Source organism: Pituophis catenifer, unplaced genomic scaffold, assembly GCF_029215685.1.
Source record: "Pituophis catenifer annectens isolate HBS135680 unplaced genomic scaffold, rPitCat1.0.hap2 SCAF_1, whole genome shotgun sequence".
NCBI lineage: Eukaryota > Metazoa > Chordata > Lepidosauria > Squamata > Colubridae > Pituophis > Pituophis catenifer.
In genome coordinates, this window is record NW_027256881.1 from 214,267,078 (window position 1) to 214,285,408 (window position 18,331).

Below are 18,331 nucleotides of genomic sequence, written 5' to 3' on the forward strand. Positions count from 1 at the left end.
ATACAATTCTAGCTCTAGTCACTTTAAATGAAGGGGGTGATATATAGAAGGACCAGAGGACCTTAGGCATGGGATGCATAGGAATGAGATGCAAAACTCCCACTGTTTTACTTGTTAATCCATTATCTTCCCTGTTAAGGTAACATTTTCTCTAAGAACTTGAAACCTGATTACAGAAGTTGTAGCTGGGATATTGTCAGCTGGGGACTCCTTAATTGAATCTATGTTACATTATGTATGAGGAAGAAAGGTAGACGAAGGGTTGTCTTGCTTTCACCCTGAGGAAAAGGGTTACTGCCACCTGTTTCTTCTTCTAGTTAGCCTCTATTGTTTTCTCTGCTTGACATATAAAATCATGGAACATCTATTCCAGCCTTCAGTTAGCCTCAACTTGTGTGAGCCTACCCAGAGAAAGTTTCTTCAGTTAATCACATCCATATTTAATGCTATGTGTGGATGTAGTTCCAGTTTCTTTTGTTAGTTAAATATTTATCAATTTTGAGGCCACCCAACTCCTTAATGACTCTGGATGGCTTACATATCAACAAGAAAAAAATATGTATGTATGTATTATGAGTAAAAGAGAACCAGGAAGAACAATACATATCAGCCATTAAGCAAACAGAACTATTTCCATAATACATTTTGGTGCTAAAGCTGCAATATTAAGTTAGCTACTGAACCCATTGGATTGGGATTGGGTGTTAAAGCTCAAACATTAAGAATCATGTGGCATTAGTAGTCCTTGACTGATCATTTAATGATTGTTCAAGGTTACAACATACCTACATAAAACTTATTGAACTGTCATCAATAAAAAGTCATAACTTTAGGTTCAGAGCTGGTTTAAAGAATTTGGAGGCCCTGCTACATCAGATTTGGAGCCCTCACTTTCCCCAATCGCAGATTCACTGCAGATGAATTACTGCAAAATGAGATCTTAATGCTATATATTCAAAATGGAACAGCACAGAACCTAAACTGAAAAGTACTCCATTTAGAAAAAGATATTGGGTGCAAAACTCAATATACAGCAAAATAGAACGATCCTGTTGGCTCAATCCACTTGTGGCTAATATAAAGCTATGTTAGCCAATCAAAAATCCAGGTGTCCCAATCTATCTGTTGGTATCATGGAGCTACATTAGCTAATGAGTAGGCTAGCTTATTCCAAAGCCCCCTAAATTCAATCTACCCATTGGCTAATGTGGAACTGTGTAAGTGTAGCTGGTAAATGGACCTGCTACCTTGAAAATCCTGAGCTGAAAATGAGGCACCCTTTCCCCTCAACTTCATTTTTCATTGGCATCTGCTTTGCTTCGGAAGCTCCTTTTTTTTCTGAAGACCAAGGCAGATATCAATATTGTAAGTTGTAACTGGTTGCCTTTAGATTCCATGATTATTAGTACTTATATTTATGGTATTTCATTTTACTTTTGATGTGAGAAAATACATTCCCTTGATTACTAGCTTTGTTCAACTCCATGTTCTGTGGGAGCTCTGCTTGCATGGAACAGCTTGCCCGATAAAGCAAGGATGGCCCTTTCTCTCATAACCTTCTGAAACTTAGTTTTTTAAAAAAGCTCTAGTTATTACAAAAGGCTTTTCATGGTTGATTGATTGGCCCCACATTGATTTAGTGTGCTATTAATTTAACTTATTTGTTCTCATTGTCATCAGAAACATTGTTTTTGATAGTGATAGAGAATCAGGGGTGGGTTCTAAATTTTTTTACTACCGGTTCTGTGGGCGTGGTTTATTTTGTGGGCATGGCTTGATGGTCATGTGACAATTATTTAGGATTTAGCAGAGGTACTGATCTACCAGGCTTTTAACTGCTTGCAGAGCTATACCAATCTACCCAATTATTTTTGCAGGCACTGGTCTATCCATTCATTTTTGCAGGCACTGATCTACTCATGTATTTTTGCAGGCACCAGTCTACTCAATTGTTTTCTTTTACCACTGATCAGCTGTAGGGCGGCCCTTTGAAGCCCCGCGGCAAGAGTTTAAACAGTTTTTTTCCCTCTAGCCATCAGCTGGGACTCAGGAGGCAGCAATAGATTGGGGGTGGGGCCAAATAAAAGGTAAGAATAATGTGGGGGGTGAGGGGGCAGGGGGGAGAACCGGTTCAGTGACATCATATCGTCACCACTACCGGCTCAGCGGAACCGGGCGGAACCGGGAGGAACCCACCACTGTAGAGAATCCATAACAAGCTGCAATTGATGTCAATGTGATAACATAGCAATAGCACTTAGACTTATATACCACTGCACAGTGCTTTACAGCCCTCTCGAACATGCCAGGCATAACTTATTTCTTTGATGCCTGATGTGAATATGTAGGTCATGTTATTTTCATCATATTATGACACAGAATTAATTTAAACCCTCCTTGCCTCACTAGTCGTGAATAGTCTAAAGAAATAACTGGCTGACATTCCAACACAGCGACTTGAGATATATTAAAAGGTAATGTACATCAAATCAGTAAATTATATTTATTTCAGGCAAATCATATGCATGAAAACTTTTTTATTATTTTTTTATTACTAGAATAACTATTAAAGGATAAAAATTAGCTAACATTCCTTTCTTTTCTCTGAAAAAAATAATACGTGTTTTATAAGGATTGTTAAAACATTTTTTTTTAAAGTACAATAGTCATCACTAAGGAAAAGAATCAATTAAATAGCAAATTGCATTTAGCGATTTAATTTTCCTGTCTTCTTTTTATTCTCATTTTATCAAGAAGACACATTAAACAGGCAGATTTGTGAACTCAGGGATTGTTGTACAGACTTTTCACGAGCAAGGTAACTTGTTGAGTAACAAGCAGCCCACAAGTTCTGTAATCTTCCCTATGTTCTCCTCTTCTTTACATGAATTTTGAGCCTGGATGTTTCCCTCAAGAATGATGGCTAATAATCATTTAAAGAACTGTCCGTTGGTTGCCTGTTTCCCTTTGAAAGCTGTCTAAACTACTGGTTATCCTTTTCTCTGATTCTGTGGGGGAGTATGCAATAATTTTTTTAGCATTAATTTTATCTGGAGATTATTAGTTCTAATAGCCAGGTTATTGACTTTCAACTAATTAACCTTTCTTTTTTTTTTTAATATAATTTCAAGAGTGATTGTTATGTAGGCTTACTGTATGTGTGAATGTTTTCTTTCTTATGTTGAAAAGGTTAGAGATGGATTGGCTTTAAACTAGATATGCTGGCACTGACGAAGTCTCTAGAACTAGATTTCCAGAGGAGACTGGATGAATTTGGACTCCAATCTTTTGGGCCAACACAACTTGGATCCCTGGTCCATTAATCCCTTGATCAATGTGACTGTCTCCATTGGGTATCATTGATAGTGGAGACTATGGCAAAGCTATCTTAGTGAAGATCTGAGCCAGACTATGTTGGTAGACACAGGAAGATCATATTAGAAGAATGCAATTTATTTCTATTCTATAACCTTAGACTCTGTTTATTGAAGATTATTAACAGAAAATTGGCTTAGTGGTCCTAAAACAGAGAATAGAAAATTGAGACTTTTGTAATCGAGCCAATTATCTATATGGAGTATTCAACAATATTCAACTTCCTTATCTGCAAAAAAAAGTCTGAGAAAGCTGGGTTCAGAATGGAAATTATTGAAGCTTTGATTTATCTGTCTGAAAACATTACAGGATAAGCTTCCTTTGCAACAGACAACTGATTTATGATTTCTTCATCTAGGATAAACCATTTTCAAAACTGTTTTGTGATATAAAATCTCGCACTGTATACAAGCACGTTCTTAACACTTTCAAAAACAAAGCAAAACTAGGTGATTATGTGGATAAGTAATGATTTTTTTTTGTCCTGTAAGATTATCCTGTGAGATTACCAAGCGCTCAGTTAGAGAAAGGACAGGTTACAAAATATTAAGGAAAAAAAATATTAATTTAAGGGAAATGTAGTTGACAAACACTGAGGAGGAGGAGGAGGAGGAGGTAAGTTACAAAAATCAGGTACATAAAATAGAAAGGCAAAGCTTATAGAAACTGACAAAGTGAAAGGATTATGGCAGAAACTGCAGCCTTTTCTACAAGCAAGCGTTAACTGATGTAAGTTTCCACCACCAACAGAACATCCTCATGGAAACTGAGTGGCTGTTCTCAAAATGAGGCTGAAGAGAAAGATTTACTATTTACCACAGGTTAAATGGATCAACTGGCAGGAAGATCTTCACTTTGGTTTGATTTACTGCAGTCCTCCCATTCTGGGAACAGTTGAGCTGCCACGAATTAGTTCAACTGCAAGTTTTTTAACCCTTCTTTTGCAGCATTCTCCTGCCACAATTCAGCTTATACAGCTCTAAAATACATAATTTAACTTCAAACAGAAGGGAAGGGAAGGGAAGGGAAGGGAAGGGAAGGGAAGGGAAGGAAAGGAAAGGAAAGGAAAGGAAAGGAAAGGAAAGGAAAGGAAAGGAAAGGAAAGGAAAGGAAAGGAAAGGAAAGGAAAGGAAAGGAAAGGTGTCACCTTGTTATTTGTCAGGGCAGGGGCCAGATTCCATTCTAGTGAGGGCTGTTTAATTAGTACTGTGGGTGGGAGGGGCAGATATGGTGGTAGCAGGGGGCCATATCATGTTTCGGGAGTGCGCACTCACTGTTTGCAAGCAATTGCACGCTCCAGTCCCCAATACGTCTCTCATTCCCCAGGTTGCACAGATCCTCAGGACCTGGGCCTTCAGCTGATGTTGTGCAATGCCAGGTCCATGATAAATAAAGCCCCCCTCATTTACGACCTTATTCAAGAGGGGGGAGTGGACATGGCGGGTATTATGGAGACCTGGTTGGGCGTGGAGGGGGGGGTTTCCCCTCATTGAAATGTGCCAACCAGGCTTCCGCACATTCCATCAGCCAAGGGCTCAAGGTAGGGGCGGGGGGTGGCGGCTATTATAAAGAAAGGTCTTTGTCCGAGGGAGGCCACTGTACCTCAGATAGCCAGATGTGAGTCCCTCCTTGTGAAGTGGGGTCATGGGGTGCAGATGGACTTGCTGATTGTGTACCCGGCTCCCTGCCACGTAGCGGCGGCCCTGCCCGAGCTGCTCAATGTAATAGACAGGGGTGGCGGTGGATACCCCCAGACTTATGGTTCACAGAGGATTTCAACCTGCCATCCATCGGTGAAACATCTGAAGCAGCCTGGGAGTTCATGGCCTCCATGACGGCCATGGACCTGACCCAGTTAGTTCAAGGCCCTACTCACACGGGGGGACACACTCTGAATCTGATTTTTGTTTCTGGTCAGTGGTTGAATGATCTAGAAATAGGGGATATAGTCACCAAGCCCTTGTCATGGTCAGATCATTCACTCCTTTGACTAGACTTTTGAACTGCTAACCTCCGCTGCAGGGAGTCGGAACCGACCAGGTGGTTCCGTCCCAGGTGCCTGATATACCCAGATAGGTTCCTGACGGAGCTTGGGCTATTCCCTGAGGCTCTGGCTCACGACTCAATTGAAGAACTGGTGGCCGCCTGGGATAGGGTGGCCACTGGAGCTTTGGACCGTGTCGTGCCTTTGCGGCCTCTGATCTGGTGCTGATCTCAATTGGCTCCCTGGTTTTCCGAGGAGCTGAGGGAGATGAAGCACCGGAAAAGACGCCTGGAGAGCGATTGGAGGTCCAGCCGCTTTGAATCTGACCGAACACTAGTGAGGTTTCATATTAAGACTTACTTAGTGGCGATAAGAGCGGCAAAATCAAATTATTTTTCCACTCTTATTGTGTCTGCAGAGAACCACCCAGCAGCCCTGTTTAGGGTGACCTGCTCCCTCCTTCAATTGGGAGTGAGGGAAGATCCCTTGCAGGGTAAGGCTGAGGATTTTGTGCAATTCCTGCATGATAAAGTCACTCAGATTCGGGATGGCTTGGACTCCGATTGGGTAGATTCAGATGGGGTGACGGAGGTGGGTCTTGAGAATGTTATCTGGGAGGGGTTTGACCTTGTGACTCCTGAGGACGTGGACAGGATTCTGGGTAGGCTTAGCACTGCCACATGTCTCTTGGACCCATGTCCCTCCTGGTTGGTGCTGGCCTCCCGGGCGGTCACACGAGGCTGGCTCCAGGGGATTATTAAGGCTTCATTGAGTGAGGGGTTCTTCCCTCCCTCCCTAAAAAAGGCGGTGGTGAGGCCCTTCCTCAAGAAGCCTTCCTTGGACCCGGCTGTATTAGCGAACTATCGTCCAGTCTCCAACCTTCACTTTGTGGCGAAGGTTGTTAAGAGTGTGGTGGTGCGACAACTTCCCCAGTACCTGGATGAAGCTGTCTATCTAGATCCGTACCAGTCGGGCTTCAGGCTGGGGTACAGCACAGAAATGGCATTGGTCGCATTGGTTGATGATCTCTGGAGGGCCCGGGACAGGGGTTGTTCCTCTGTCCTGGTCCTATTAGACCTCTCAGCGGCTTTTGATACCATCGACCATGGTATCATGCTGCGTCGATTGGAGGGGTTGGGAGTGGGGGCACCTTGTTGCGGTGGTTCTCCTCCTTCCTCTCTGACCATACGCAGTTTGTGTTGGCAGGGCGTCAGAGGTTGACCTTGAGGTGCCATGTTTGTGGGGTGCCGCAAGGGTCGGTCCTCTCGCCCCTTCTGTTCAACATTTATGTGAAGCCGCTGGGTGAGATCATCCGTGGTTTTGGGGTGAAGTGCCATCAGTACACTGATGATACTCAGCTGTACATCTCCACCCCAGACCACCCCAATGATGCCCTTGACGTGATGTCCCGGTGCCTGGAGGCCATGCGGATCTGGATGGGGAGAAACAAGCTCAGACTCAACCCTTCCAATACCGAGTGGCTGTGGTTTCCGGCGTCCCGATATAGCCAGCTAGCTCCATCGCTGACTATTGGGGGCGAGATCCTGACCTCCTCAGAGAGGGCTCGCAACTTGGGTGTTCTCCTTGATGCACCGCTGTCTTAAAAGACCATATGACGGCTGTGGCCAGGGGAGCTTTCTATCAGGTTCACCTGATTTACCAGTCCCTTTCTGGACCAGGACACCTTACTCACGGTCACTCACGCCCTCGTCCTGTCCTGTCTGGACTACTGTAATGCTCTCTACATGGGGCTCCCTTTGAAGAGCACCTGGAGGCTCCAACTGGTCCAGAATGCAGCCGCGCGGGTAATTATGGGTGCGACACGGCGCACCCATGTAACACCTCTCCTGCACAAGCTGCACTGGCTCCCAGTGGTCTTCCGGATGCGATTCAAGGTGCTGGTTACCACCTTTAAAGCACTCCATGGCTTGGGACCTGGGTATCTACGAGCTCGCCTTCTGCCACCGGTAGCCTCCCATCAGCCAATACGCTCCCACAGCGAGGGACTCCTCAGGGTGCTGTCGGCCAAACAATTCTGACTGGTGACACCCAGGGAGAGAGCCTTCTCTGTGGGGGCACCTGTCCCTGGAATGACCTGCCCCTGGAGGTTCATATGATCCCCGACCTTTGTACCTTTTGCCGTGCTTTTAAGACCCTGTTGTTCCAACAGGCCGGGCTGGCTTAGAATATGAATTTTAAATTGGGTTGTTTGTCAATTTTTAACTTTGTGGGCCAATTTTAATATATTCATTTTAAATTGTTTTTAAATTTTGTGACTTTATGTGTGTTTTAACATGGCTGTACACCACTCTGAGTCCTTCGGGAGAAGGGTGGTATAGAAATTTAATAAACTAAAGTAAATTAAACTAAACTATTTTTAAATGTGTAGCCCATATAAGGAGCAGCTTTTAAGATACAACAGCACAACTGAATAAGCTGTAAACCAAGTGTTTAGTGCTTGGTAGCAGTATTTTCTTAAGGCTTGCAAACTAGGAAATTAATTATATACAAATATATAAGTGAAGTACACTTTACTTCTGATTATTTTTTCCTGTCATATATCTCTATGTATTGTCTTCTCTTGCAGAATTGCTACCCAAATGTGAACAAATGCAGTGTCAATACAAGTGTGCCATGTCCATGAATGAAACTAGATGTTATTGTGCGGAAGGATACGAAGTTGGCAGAGATGGAAAAACCTGCCAAGGTACAGTAACCATATTACAGCGGTGAAATCCCCCCACTTCTATCTGGCTCACTGAACCGGTAGCACCAGTGGCGGGAGGCTCCACCCACCCGCCGGGATGTCATTACATCCCTTTTTTCACCATCTGCGCATGCGCAGAAGAGGCAGGTGTGTACGTAGTGCACGTGCACTCCCACATGCTCCCATTCGCGAACCGGTAGCGAAGGTAAGTGGATTTCACCACTGCCATATTATATTATTCCAAAACATTTTGCTCAGGAAAAATTGTAGGAAAATTTGCATTTAGTGAACTATACAGATTGGGGATGGTAGTGGTATCTGGAGAAGTTGCCCAATGCTTTTTCTATATTCTCTTGTCTTGTTCCCACCCACCCATCCATTTCTTCCCTGGGATCTCATTCAGAATGTTGCACATTTCTCGCCAGAACAAATCCTGGTTCTTTCATTGTAAATGTTTACTGGCATGTAACATGCAACTAACATTCCTGCACTTTCCCCACATCACAACCATCTAGATTATATCAGTTGATACAGCCTAATTTACACTATAAGCCTTTTTATTCATAAGTAGAGCTATGTCTTTCCTGTCAGTTATTCATCATCTCCACAATATCATACATACATATATATTTTTAAAATTGCAATCAATGATCTGCATTTACTTTACTCATATCTATTACAGTCTCTTCCTTTTTTTTAAAGATACATAGATTATCTCTGTTTTCATTAGTTTCACTCCTCAGTTTTTCAGTTTTGCAATATTCTGTTAATATAACTTTACAATACAGATAGAGTTAGTATTCATTGTTGTGTTCCAAAGGTGCTTTCCCAAAAGACAAGTGGACTTTGTTTTTGCTTGAAGATATTTCCCTTCTTATCCAAGAAACTTCTTCAGTTCTGAAGATGACCTGAGAATCTTCAGAGATATTCATTGTTGTGCTACTGGTCACAGTTACCTTGGAGGGCAAACATCAATCTTGCAAGATTGAAAGTATTTCTCTATTCCTTTCCTACTACTTTCCAGAAAACTAGAGAGAGTTCCTACTGAAATGCTTTCCATTCCATCCCCACTTCTTTTACATGCCAGTTGTCCCATCTGTGGCTCTCCTATAAACCTTTGCAATCTGTCAATGTTTGTACAGTTTGATCACTGTTCCACAAGTACAGATGACCCTACTTTGGCGCTAAATATATGCATACTATTCTATTCAAATTAATATCTCTAATCTAATAAAGAATGCAGAGAAGAACAACAAAGATGATTAGGGGCTCAGAAGCTAAAACATATGAAGAACAGTTGCAGGAAATGGGTAGGTCTAGTTTAATGAAAGGAAGGACTAGTGTTCTAATCTCTAGGAACCTGCCACAAAGTGGGTCAAGAGTGGGTCAACCTATTCTCCAAAGCACCTGAAGGCAGGACCAGAAGCAATGGATGGAAACTAATCAAGGAGAGAACCAACCTAGAATTAAGGAAAAATTTTCTGACATTTAGGACAATTAATCAGTGGAATGACTTGCCTTCAGAAGTTGTGGATGCTGGAAAGCTCACAGTTTTAAAGAAGAGTTTGGACAACCATTTGTCTGAAATGGTATGGGGTTTCCTGCTTGAGTAGGGGATTATACTAGAAGGGGATTGGACCAGTGGTGAAATGCAAATTTTTTTTGCTGCTGGTTCTGTGGGTGTGGCTTGATGGGCATGGCTTGGGGAGGGGTCATGTGACTGAGTGGGCATGGCTATTTTTTTTTTTTTACTTTTTAAAGCATTTTTTACTAAAAAATGCTTTTAAAAAGTTTTTTAAAAAGGTTCCGATGATCGCACTGCACAGCTGATTGACAATCAGAGGCAATTAAAAAACAGAAAAATAACAAAATAACTTTAATATTGTAGACACCACCAACATCATGCCTTCATCATCCTGTCAAGGAGATGAAGTAGTGGTAAATACAGGATTGATTCCTGAGTAAAATTTAACCATTTTTCTTTCTTTTTTTTTTTCAGATTTTAATGAATGTAATTTGTATGGACTCTGTAGCCAAACATGTCAAAATACTGATGGATCATACATTTGCAGCTGTGTGGAAGGATATCTCCTTCAACCGAACAAAAAGTCTTGCAAAGTGAAAAAAGGTAAGCAGCAATATATTGCTGGATTTATTTGCTGTGATTCTCTATTAAATATCTAGCTGACCACCAAAGGAACAAAATGCTGAACAATCTCTGAACCAGCACTACGCTGTGTGCTTTTTTAAAAATATTTTTTGTAAGTTCATTCTCTTTCATTCAAACTAAAGGCCTGAGGGCCGGATCCAGCCCCTGGGATTAGATCTGGCCCACAGGGCCAACCTAGAAATATCAAAGGACTAGCCCATGGTGCCTCTGCAGTTTTCAGGCTCCACAGCCTCCTGCAGTACTCTTCCAGCTAAAAATGGGCCATGGGGGGCATGCGTGGTCCCCCTGCAGGCCATTTTCAGCCGGCAGAGTGCTGCAGGAGGCTGTGGAGGCCAAATATGGGCCGTGGCAGGCCTCATGCATTCCCCTTGGCCCATTTTTGGCTGGCAGGGTGCTGCAGGAGGCATCCCCACCCCCAGCCAGCCCGCAGAGAACTACAATGCTGATCCAACCCTCAAAGAAATCCAGTTTGACACCCCTGTTCTAATTGCCTTGATCTATATTTAGAAAACATGAATAGAATTTTGGAGTTGTTATAGATACTGTACAACAATTCTTGAAAAGAGAAAACCAGCACAACAAATAGATGCATAGAGCCTTTCCTATATTATTTTAAGCTTGGCTTTATAGTAATTTGAAACAATTTGAGAAAGATTAACTAAGACAGTAAACAGTTTTATTCATTAAGGTTCATACAATTTTCAGTTCTACTCTCCTGGATTTTATGTGATGCTTCTTCTTGTATCTTATCTATGGTACATAAAAATCAGAAAAGACTTTTCAGAACCTTTTCAAAGTTACAGTTTAGGATGATGCAAATGCACATGCAGTTTTAACAAACACAAAACATGTTTACTGCATTACAATTGCTGATTAACAAAATACCTATAATCTGCATCACGTATAACTTACAGATGTCTGAATATGCTTTCTCCTTCACACACCTTATCCAAGTTCAATTCTTCATCAGTTTAACTACTTTGTGCATCTGGTGAAATGAGCTACAGTTGATGGAAGATTATTACTTTTAATAACGTAATCTTCTAAGTCCTATACATAGATGACTGTTCATAACAATTACTTTAAAGTAAACAGAATGCTTTAAATTGCTTTGGATGCCAGAGGTATTTGCTCCTAGTAGCATTCAATGAGGGTTATGTATATTTTCATTAGTAGTAATCAATTAAACATTTAAAGGAATTGGTAAGCTTGCTTTAACAAAGCTGAAGGGAAAGAAAGAATATTCCTAATCAATATAACAGATTTATGTTTTTCTTGTGAAGTATTCATAATTGGCATGCATGAAATACACATATGTGATGTTTGTAATACAGATAATCTTCGACTTACCACCACTTGCTTAAGAGACCATTCAAAGTTACAACAGCACTGAAAAAACCAACTCATGAGCAGTCCTCACATTTACAATCCAGCACAGCATCCCCATGATCATGTGATCAAAATTCAGGCACTTGACAACTGGCATGTACTATCGGGGGGGGGGGGGGGGTTAGGGGTGGTAATTTGATTATTATTTGAAATCTGCTCAGGAAATCAATGAAGGAAGCCAGGTTCATTTAACCACCACATCATTCACTTAGCAACTACAGTTATTCATTCAACAACTGTGGCAAAAAAAAAAAATGATAAAATTGGGCACAACTCACTTAGCAACTGCCTTATTTAATAACATGGAACATAGAATAATAGAGTAGGAAGGGACCTTGGAGGTCTTCTAGTACAATTCCCTGCTCAAGCAGGAGACCCTATATCCATGATGGCGAACCTATGGCACGCGTGCCACAGGTGGCACGTGGAGCCATATCGGTGGGCACGCAAGTGTTGCCCTAGCTCAGCTCCAGCGTGCATGTGCGTGCCGGCTAGCTGATTTTCAGGCCTTCCAGTCCCACTGGAAGTCAGGAAATGGGCCGTTTCCGATCTGGAGGGCCTCCGGGGGGGGGGGGGGAGGCCATATTTGCCCTCCCCAAGCTCCAAGAAAGCTCTGGAGCCTGGGAAGGGCAAAAAATGAGCCTACCGGGCCCAGCGTAACATCACATGCCAAAAGCAGGGGGAGTGCAGGGGGGAGATTGTGTGTGTATGCGCGGGGTGCATTGAATTATGGATGTGGGCACATGCTCCCCCTGCTTTTGGTACGCGACAGTAAAAAGGTTAGCCATCACTGCCCTATACCATTCCAGACAAGCGGATGACCAATCTCCTTTTGAAAACCTCCAGTGATGGAACATCCACAACTTCTGAAGGCAAGGCAATCCATTGGTTAAATGTTCTCACTGTTGGGAATTTTCTCCTTAGTTCTACGTTGCTTCTTTCTTTGTTTAGTTTCCATCTTTTGTTTCTTGTCTTGCCTTCGGGTGCTTTGAAAAACAGGTTGACCCTCTCTTCTTTGTGGTAGCCCCTCAAATGTTGAAACACTGCTATCATGTCTCCCCTAGTCCTTCTTTTCACTACACTAGCCATACCTAATTCCTGCAATTTATGACCACAGTTTTTCATATGTTTTAGTCTCCAGACCCCTGATAATCTTTGTTGCTCTTCTTTGAATTCTTTCCAAAATATCAACATCTTTTTTCTATTGTGGTGACCAAAATTAGATTCCGTATTCCAAGTGTGGACTTACTTTGGCTTTATAAAGCGGTATTAGTACTTCACGTAATCTTGATTCTATCCCTCTGTTAATACAGCCTAGAACTGGGTTGGCTTTTTTGGCAGCTGCAGCACACTGCTGACTCATATTAAAATGATTGTCCCCTAGGATTCCAAGATCCCTCTCACAGTTACTACTATTGAGAGAGGTACCACCTATGCTGTACCTGTGCATTTTGTTTTTCTTGCCTAAATGTAAAACCTTACTTTTTTCACCATTGAATTTCATTTTGTTAGTCAGCGCCCAATGTTCAAATCTGTTAAGATCCTTCTGTATCTTAAGCCTATCTTCTGGAGTGTTGGCTATTCCTGCCAGCTTAGTTTCATCTGGTGCCAACTCTGGTCAAAAGTCTAGGACTAATTATAATTATGCCCGCTTGCTCCCTTGCCCCTGTCAAAGGAAACTAAACCAGTAGCTCTAATAACATTTCTAAGAAGTAGAAATAATACTTGTGGAAACTGTCTAATTAAAACCAAATTACTAACTTAGTTTACTTAATTATTTTTTATCCCAGAGAATGAGTGCAGTTTAGTTGAATTTTCCAGTGTTATAGGAATTTACTGCACTGTATTTGGGAAAATACAGTGAATATGGTATAAGGGAAATGTGATGGGTAGAATATGATTAAAGATATTGATTATCCCAGGAAATTAGGACTTGTTTAAAATTCATATTGATCCCCAAAGCATAGCAATAGTTTAGAATAAATCTGAGAGAAAGCCATACACCAAAAATCAATTTCATTTTTCTTCCTGTCATACCCACATGACATTTTACTGATGTCATTGCTGGAACTATAATGAATAATTCACAATTAGTAATTAATAATAGAGAAGTGGTAATGCTCTTAATGCACTTTAACCCAGTGTTATTTAATGAAGACAGCAACAATAGTAATACAAATGTAGCTGAGATTTATTTCTGAGTAGGCATATATAAGATTGTGTGGCTACTCATACTAGACTAGCAGCAAAATGTCAGTAGGAGAAATAAATAAGGGAAGAGGCTCCCATATCAAATATTTCATAGTTAAGATGTCATTGAAATAGAGACAGGAAAATATGATGGCAAGCAGTTATTAAAGGTTTGTAGGCATTGCTGCATAATTCATAAAGGGCTAGGAAAAAAATATTTCAGTTTGAGCAGCTGGGTTCCCCCATACAAAATAACATATATAATCCCAAATGTGGTATTTGAACCATACAGCGTTGTTCTGTAACTGTGAGCAAAAAGAATGTGGCTATTATCTAGCATGTTATTTAATTATGCCCTCATAAAACTTTAGATCTATCAAGAGTCCAACTTACTTAGAGTGATTGCTCAGATATGTACTTGTACAGGAGGTTTGCTTGAAGAAAATACAAATCAACTAATCTGTAAGCATGAATTTAGCCCAAGAAATACCAAGGAATGAGACAAAAAACGACAACAATTTAAGATTGGCCCACCTTTGCTGTCTTTGGTCGAAGAGGGAGGCAAGGAGAAATACAACAGGCTTTCAACAGTCTCCTATTGTAGCATAGATCAATAAAGTAGATGTCTCAAATTTCCTGTGGTGTCTGTTTCCTGACTTGGTCAACCTCAAAAGGATGGCATCGATCCTGAAGCTTGCCTGCTTTCTATTCGGAGAGGCAGGGGACCTTACTTCTGATCAAGAAGATGGCATCTGATCCTCAGAACACCCTGCTGTGCATTGAACAGCTTGCTGAGATATTATTACAACATCACCACCAAGAGGATTTATGAAAACAAATCTACCCAATCCCAGAGTTGCAATTAAAGCAGCATAAGCCATGGTGGCACAGTGGTTAGAATGCAGTACTGCAGGCTACTTCTGCAGGCTGTCAACAGTTCAATCCTGGCTGGCTCAAGGTTGATTCAGCCTTCCATCCTTCCGAGGTTGGTAAAATGAGGACCCAAATTGTTGGAGGCAATATGCTGACTCTGTAAACCACTTAGAGAAGGCTGTAAAGCACTGTGAAGCGGTATATAAGGGCTATTGCTATTTGATGCAAGCTTTGCCTCAGCCAGAAATAGCAGAGCAGCTAGCAACCCAGCCAATTTCTGTGTTTTCATGGGAGTTTGCCAGGGAAGCTCAGGGAAGCCCACGCTCAGTTCTTAACTATCATAATTGTTTATGGAAGGTCAAGTAGCAGGATTTCATAAAGAACTCACCAAAGTGAATTTTGTTTTGAGTTTTCGGAAAGAAAACCCATTTTTCTTTTCCCTGGCTCCTTTTTCATAGTAGTTCTGAGTACAGTTGTTTCTTCCCTCGATACTCAGAATGATTCAGTCTCTGCTTTATTGAAATCCTCAATAAACGAAGTACAATATGTCTTAAATTTGTGCCATGGTATCCATAACAAACTGAAGTGATGTCAAAATGATGACACAATGTGATGATGTCATCACAAAAAATGTCACAATTGCATACTTGTACAACTGCCTAAGTTACAGTATTTGTGATACATAGGAGAGGGAGGAGAAGAGACCAACTTCGACCAGGTAGGGGATTTAATTTCAGAAGACAGTGTTGTGGATATACAATAGTGGCCAAAATTGTGGAAACCTTTTGGGAAAAGTATATTTTCTAAAACTAGCTAATAACACCATTTTTTTTGGGGGGGGGGGGTAGTACCATAAAATTACATATCAATTGAAAGATAATTGAATCAAGAATGTAATGCAATAACTTTTAATGAAGCATTTGCTATTAGAATAGAAGTTACAGTATAAAGAAGAAAAGTGAAACACGTAGAAAAAACGAGATATACAAAAATTATCACCATAAAAAAAATGAGATATACAAAAATTATCATATCAGTTAATACGTAGTTGGGTAACCTTTAGCATGAATTATGGCCTTACAACGTCTTTCCATGGAGTGAACCAAGTCTTTTAGTTCTGCAGCTGTTACAATGTGAAAACAAGATTGAATGATTGTTTCTATTAACTGGATTTTATTGCTGGGTCACTTCTGACTAACAAGTTTCTTTAGTCGGCTCCATAAATTTTCAATTGGGTTAAGGTCTTGGCTATTCCCAGGCCATTCCAAAAATATACTTTCTCCAAAAGGTTTCCACAATTTTGGCCACTACTATACATCATTTTTAGCTAGCTGTCAAGTTACATCTTCCATTGTAAACATTGAGATGTTCTTTGTCTGTGATCTGCAGGGCCGGATTTTCCTATAGGCTAACTAGGCTTCAGCCTAGGGCCTCAAGATCAAGAGGGGCCTACACAGTGGTGGGATTCTGGGTGTTCTAGGGGATTCGGCCGAACCCTTTGTTAAATTGCTGGCTCGCCCGCCCCTCTCCTCCCACCCACGCGGCGCCAGCCTACCGTAGCCAGGGGTGGGCAATTGTGGCTCTTTTACAACCTGTGGACTTCAACTTCCAGAATTCCTGATGCAGCTTGGCTGTCTCAGGAATTCTGGGAGTTGAAGGCCACAGGTTGTAAAAGAGCCACAATTGCCCACCCCTTCCCTAGCCTGAGTTCCGCTGCCTGGGATCCACGTGGGCTGCCACGTGGTTCCCCACCGGCTCCGGACGCAAGAGAGCAGGATGGAGAAAGCAGCTTCCACGCCTGCACTCACCCTCACTCTCTGCTCTGTTGGATCGCCGGCCGTTCGCTTACCCCGCCCACTCCCAATCTATTGCTGCCTCCGATGGCTAGAGGAAAAAAAAACTTCAAATTCTTGCCGCGGGGCTTCAAAGGGCCGCCCTAGAGCCAGTGGTGCAGCTGAACCCTTTGTTAAATTGCTGGCTTGCCCCGCCCCTCTGCACCACTATTTATTGTCAATCAATAGTGGTGGGCGAGGGGCGGGGGAGCCAGCAATTTAACAAAGGGTGTTTTTTTTTTTGTAATTTTATTGGCCCACGGAGCTTCAGCATAGGCTAATTGGCCTCCCGGCTCTCAGCTGATTTGTCTCAGCTGTTTTGCTCAGGGCTCTTCTGCTTCCTTGCAAAGAGTGCTATTTTTTTTCCCCTAGCTATGCTGAGAAACGAAACTGAAACTGCTTTGCTGTTGCTGCAAGGTTGGAAAATTAGGCAGGCAGAATTCTTTTCTTTTTCCTCACCAAAAAAGGTAGGTGCAAACAATGGGAAATTTAGGGAAAAACAGGAGAGTTCAGGATTTTAAAACACAAAAGAAAAAAAGCTCTATTTAACTAGGGAATTGTAATAATTGAGATACTATTAATTGTATATTTCTGAAAGCAGAAATGGTTAAGTTGTGGTTTGGAGGAATATATGGGGGAAATTATTTGGTTTATTATTATTGGTAAATATAATTAATGGATTTGTAAGAAATTGGATTGCATGGAAATAATTGGAATATTCATGTTCATATTGATTAATATACAAAAAAGGTAGTTATATAACTAATTGATTTATATTAAAATGTTGAATTTATATTAAACAACTAATATTACATAATTAACCAATGTGAGGATGGATATAAAAATAGATGACAATGGGAAGGGGTATAATATAGAATAGAAGGGAAAAATTGAATTTGATTAAGATTAGAGATGAGGATGAAGGGTAATATTGTTTTTTTACAAAAATAGATGAGGAATAAATATGGCAAAAAAGGAAATATAGAAATTGTAAATTTAATTGAAATGACTAAACACTGTTTAAATTTGTGAACCGGCCAAATACTCTGTTCAAAGAAAATACATTGTATGTTTGTATGTGTGTTTCTAATTATTGTTATTTATTCATATTTGTTCTCTTTTATTCTTTAAAGTTTAACAATTCATTCTTTATCTTAATATCTTTATATTTGTTTGAGGCTGGCTTTCTTCCCTTTCATCTTTGTTATTGTACAGCAATCTTTCTCCTCAAACCTACCACCTCTGTCTTTTCTTTCCTTCTTACTTTCTCTTCCTCCCCCTCTTCTTCTCCTCCCTACTTCCTCTTCCTTTCTCCTTCTCCTTCTCCTTCTCTCTTCCTCCCTGTCTTACCCTCCCTCTTACTCTAATTTCCCTTCCCTTCCTTCATCCCTCTCTATTGCTGTATCCTTTTATGCATATGGACTACTCAGAGGGCTGAAAAAGTTATTTCTGACTGGTCCTCGCACTTTTGACCAGTCCTTGAACTTACGACTGTCCTCACATTTTATGTTTTTGCCCTATCTTGTCACCATGGTGAAGAGAAGCAGTTGTGAAATGAGTGACATGGTTGTTAAGAAAGCTGCACGGGCATAAATGTGAGGATGGTCATAAGTGTGAGGACCGGTCAAAAGTGCGAGGCCCAGTCAGAAATGACTTTTTTCAGCCCTCTGAAAAAAGTTTATGCACATAGCCATGCCCACCCGGTCACATGACGAGCTACCCATGCCTACACAGTCACGTGACCAGCTAGCCACACCCACCCAGTCACATGATTGCCAAGCCACACCCCCAACTAAGCCACGCCCACAGAA

General features: G+C 41.4%; 1 protein-coding gene across 1 annotated transcript in view; it reads left to right on the forward strand.

Annotated features, from left to right (window-relative positions):
• Window positions 1–18,331, forward strand: part of LRP1B (LDL receptor related protein 1B) — a 989,801-nt gene that overhangs the window by 564,988 nt on the left and 406,482 nt on the right. The window contains exons 4-5 of the mRNA XM_070957016.1: window positions 7,947–8,066; window positions 10,066–10,194. Coding sequence (XP_070813117.1) covers window positions 7,947–8,066; window positions 10,066–10,194 — 249 coding nt within the window. The remainder of the gene's footprint in view (window positions 1–7,946; window positions 8,067–10,065; window positions 10,195–18,331) is intronic.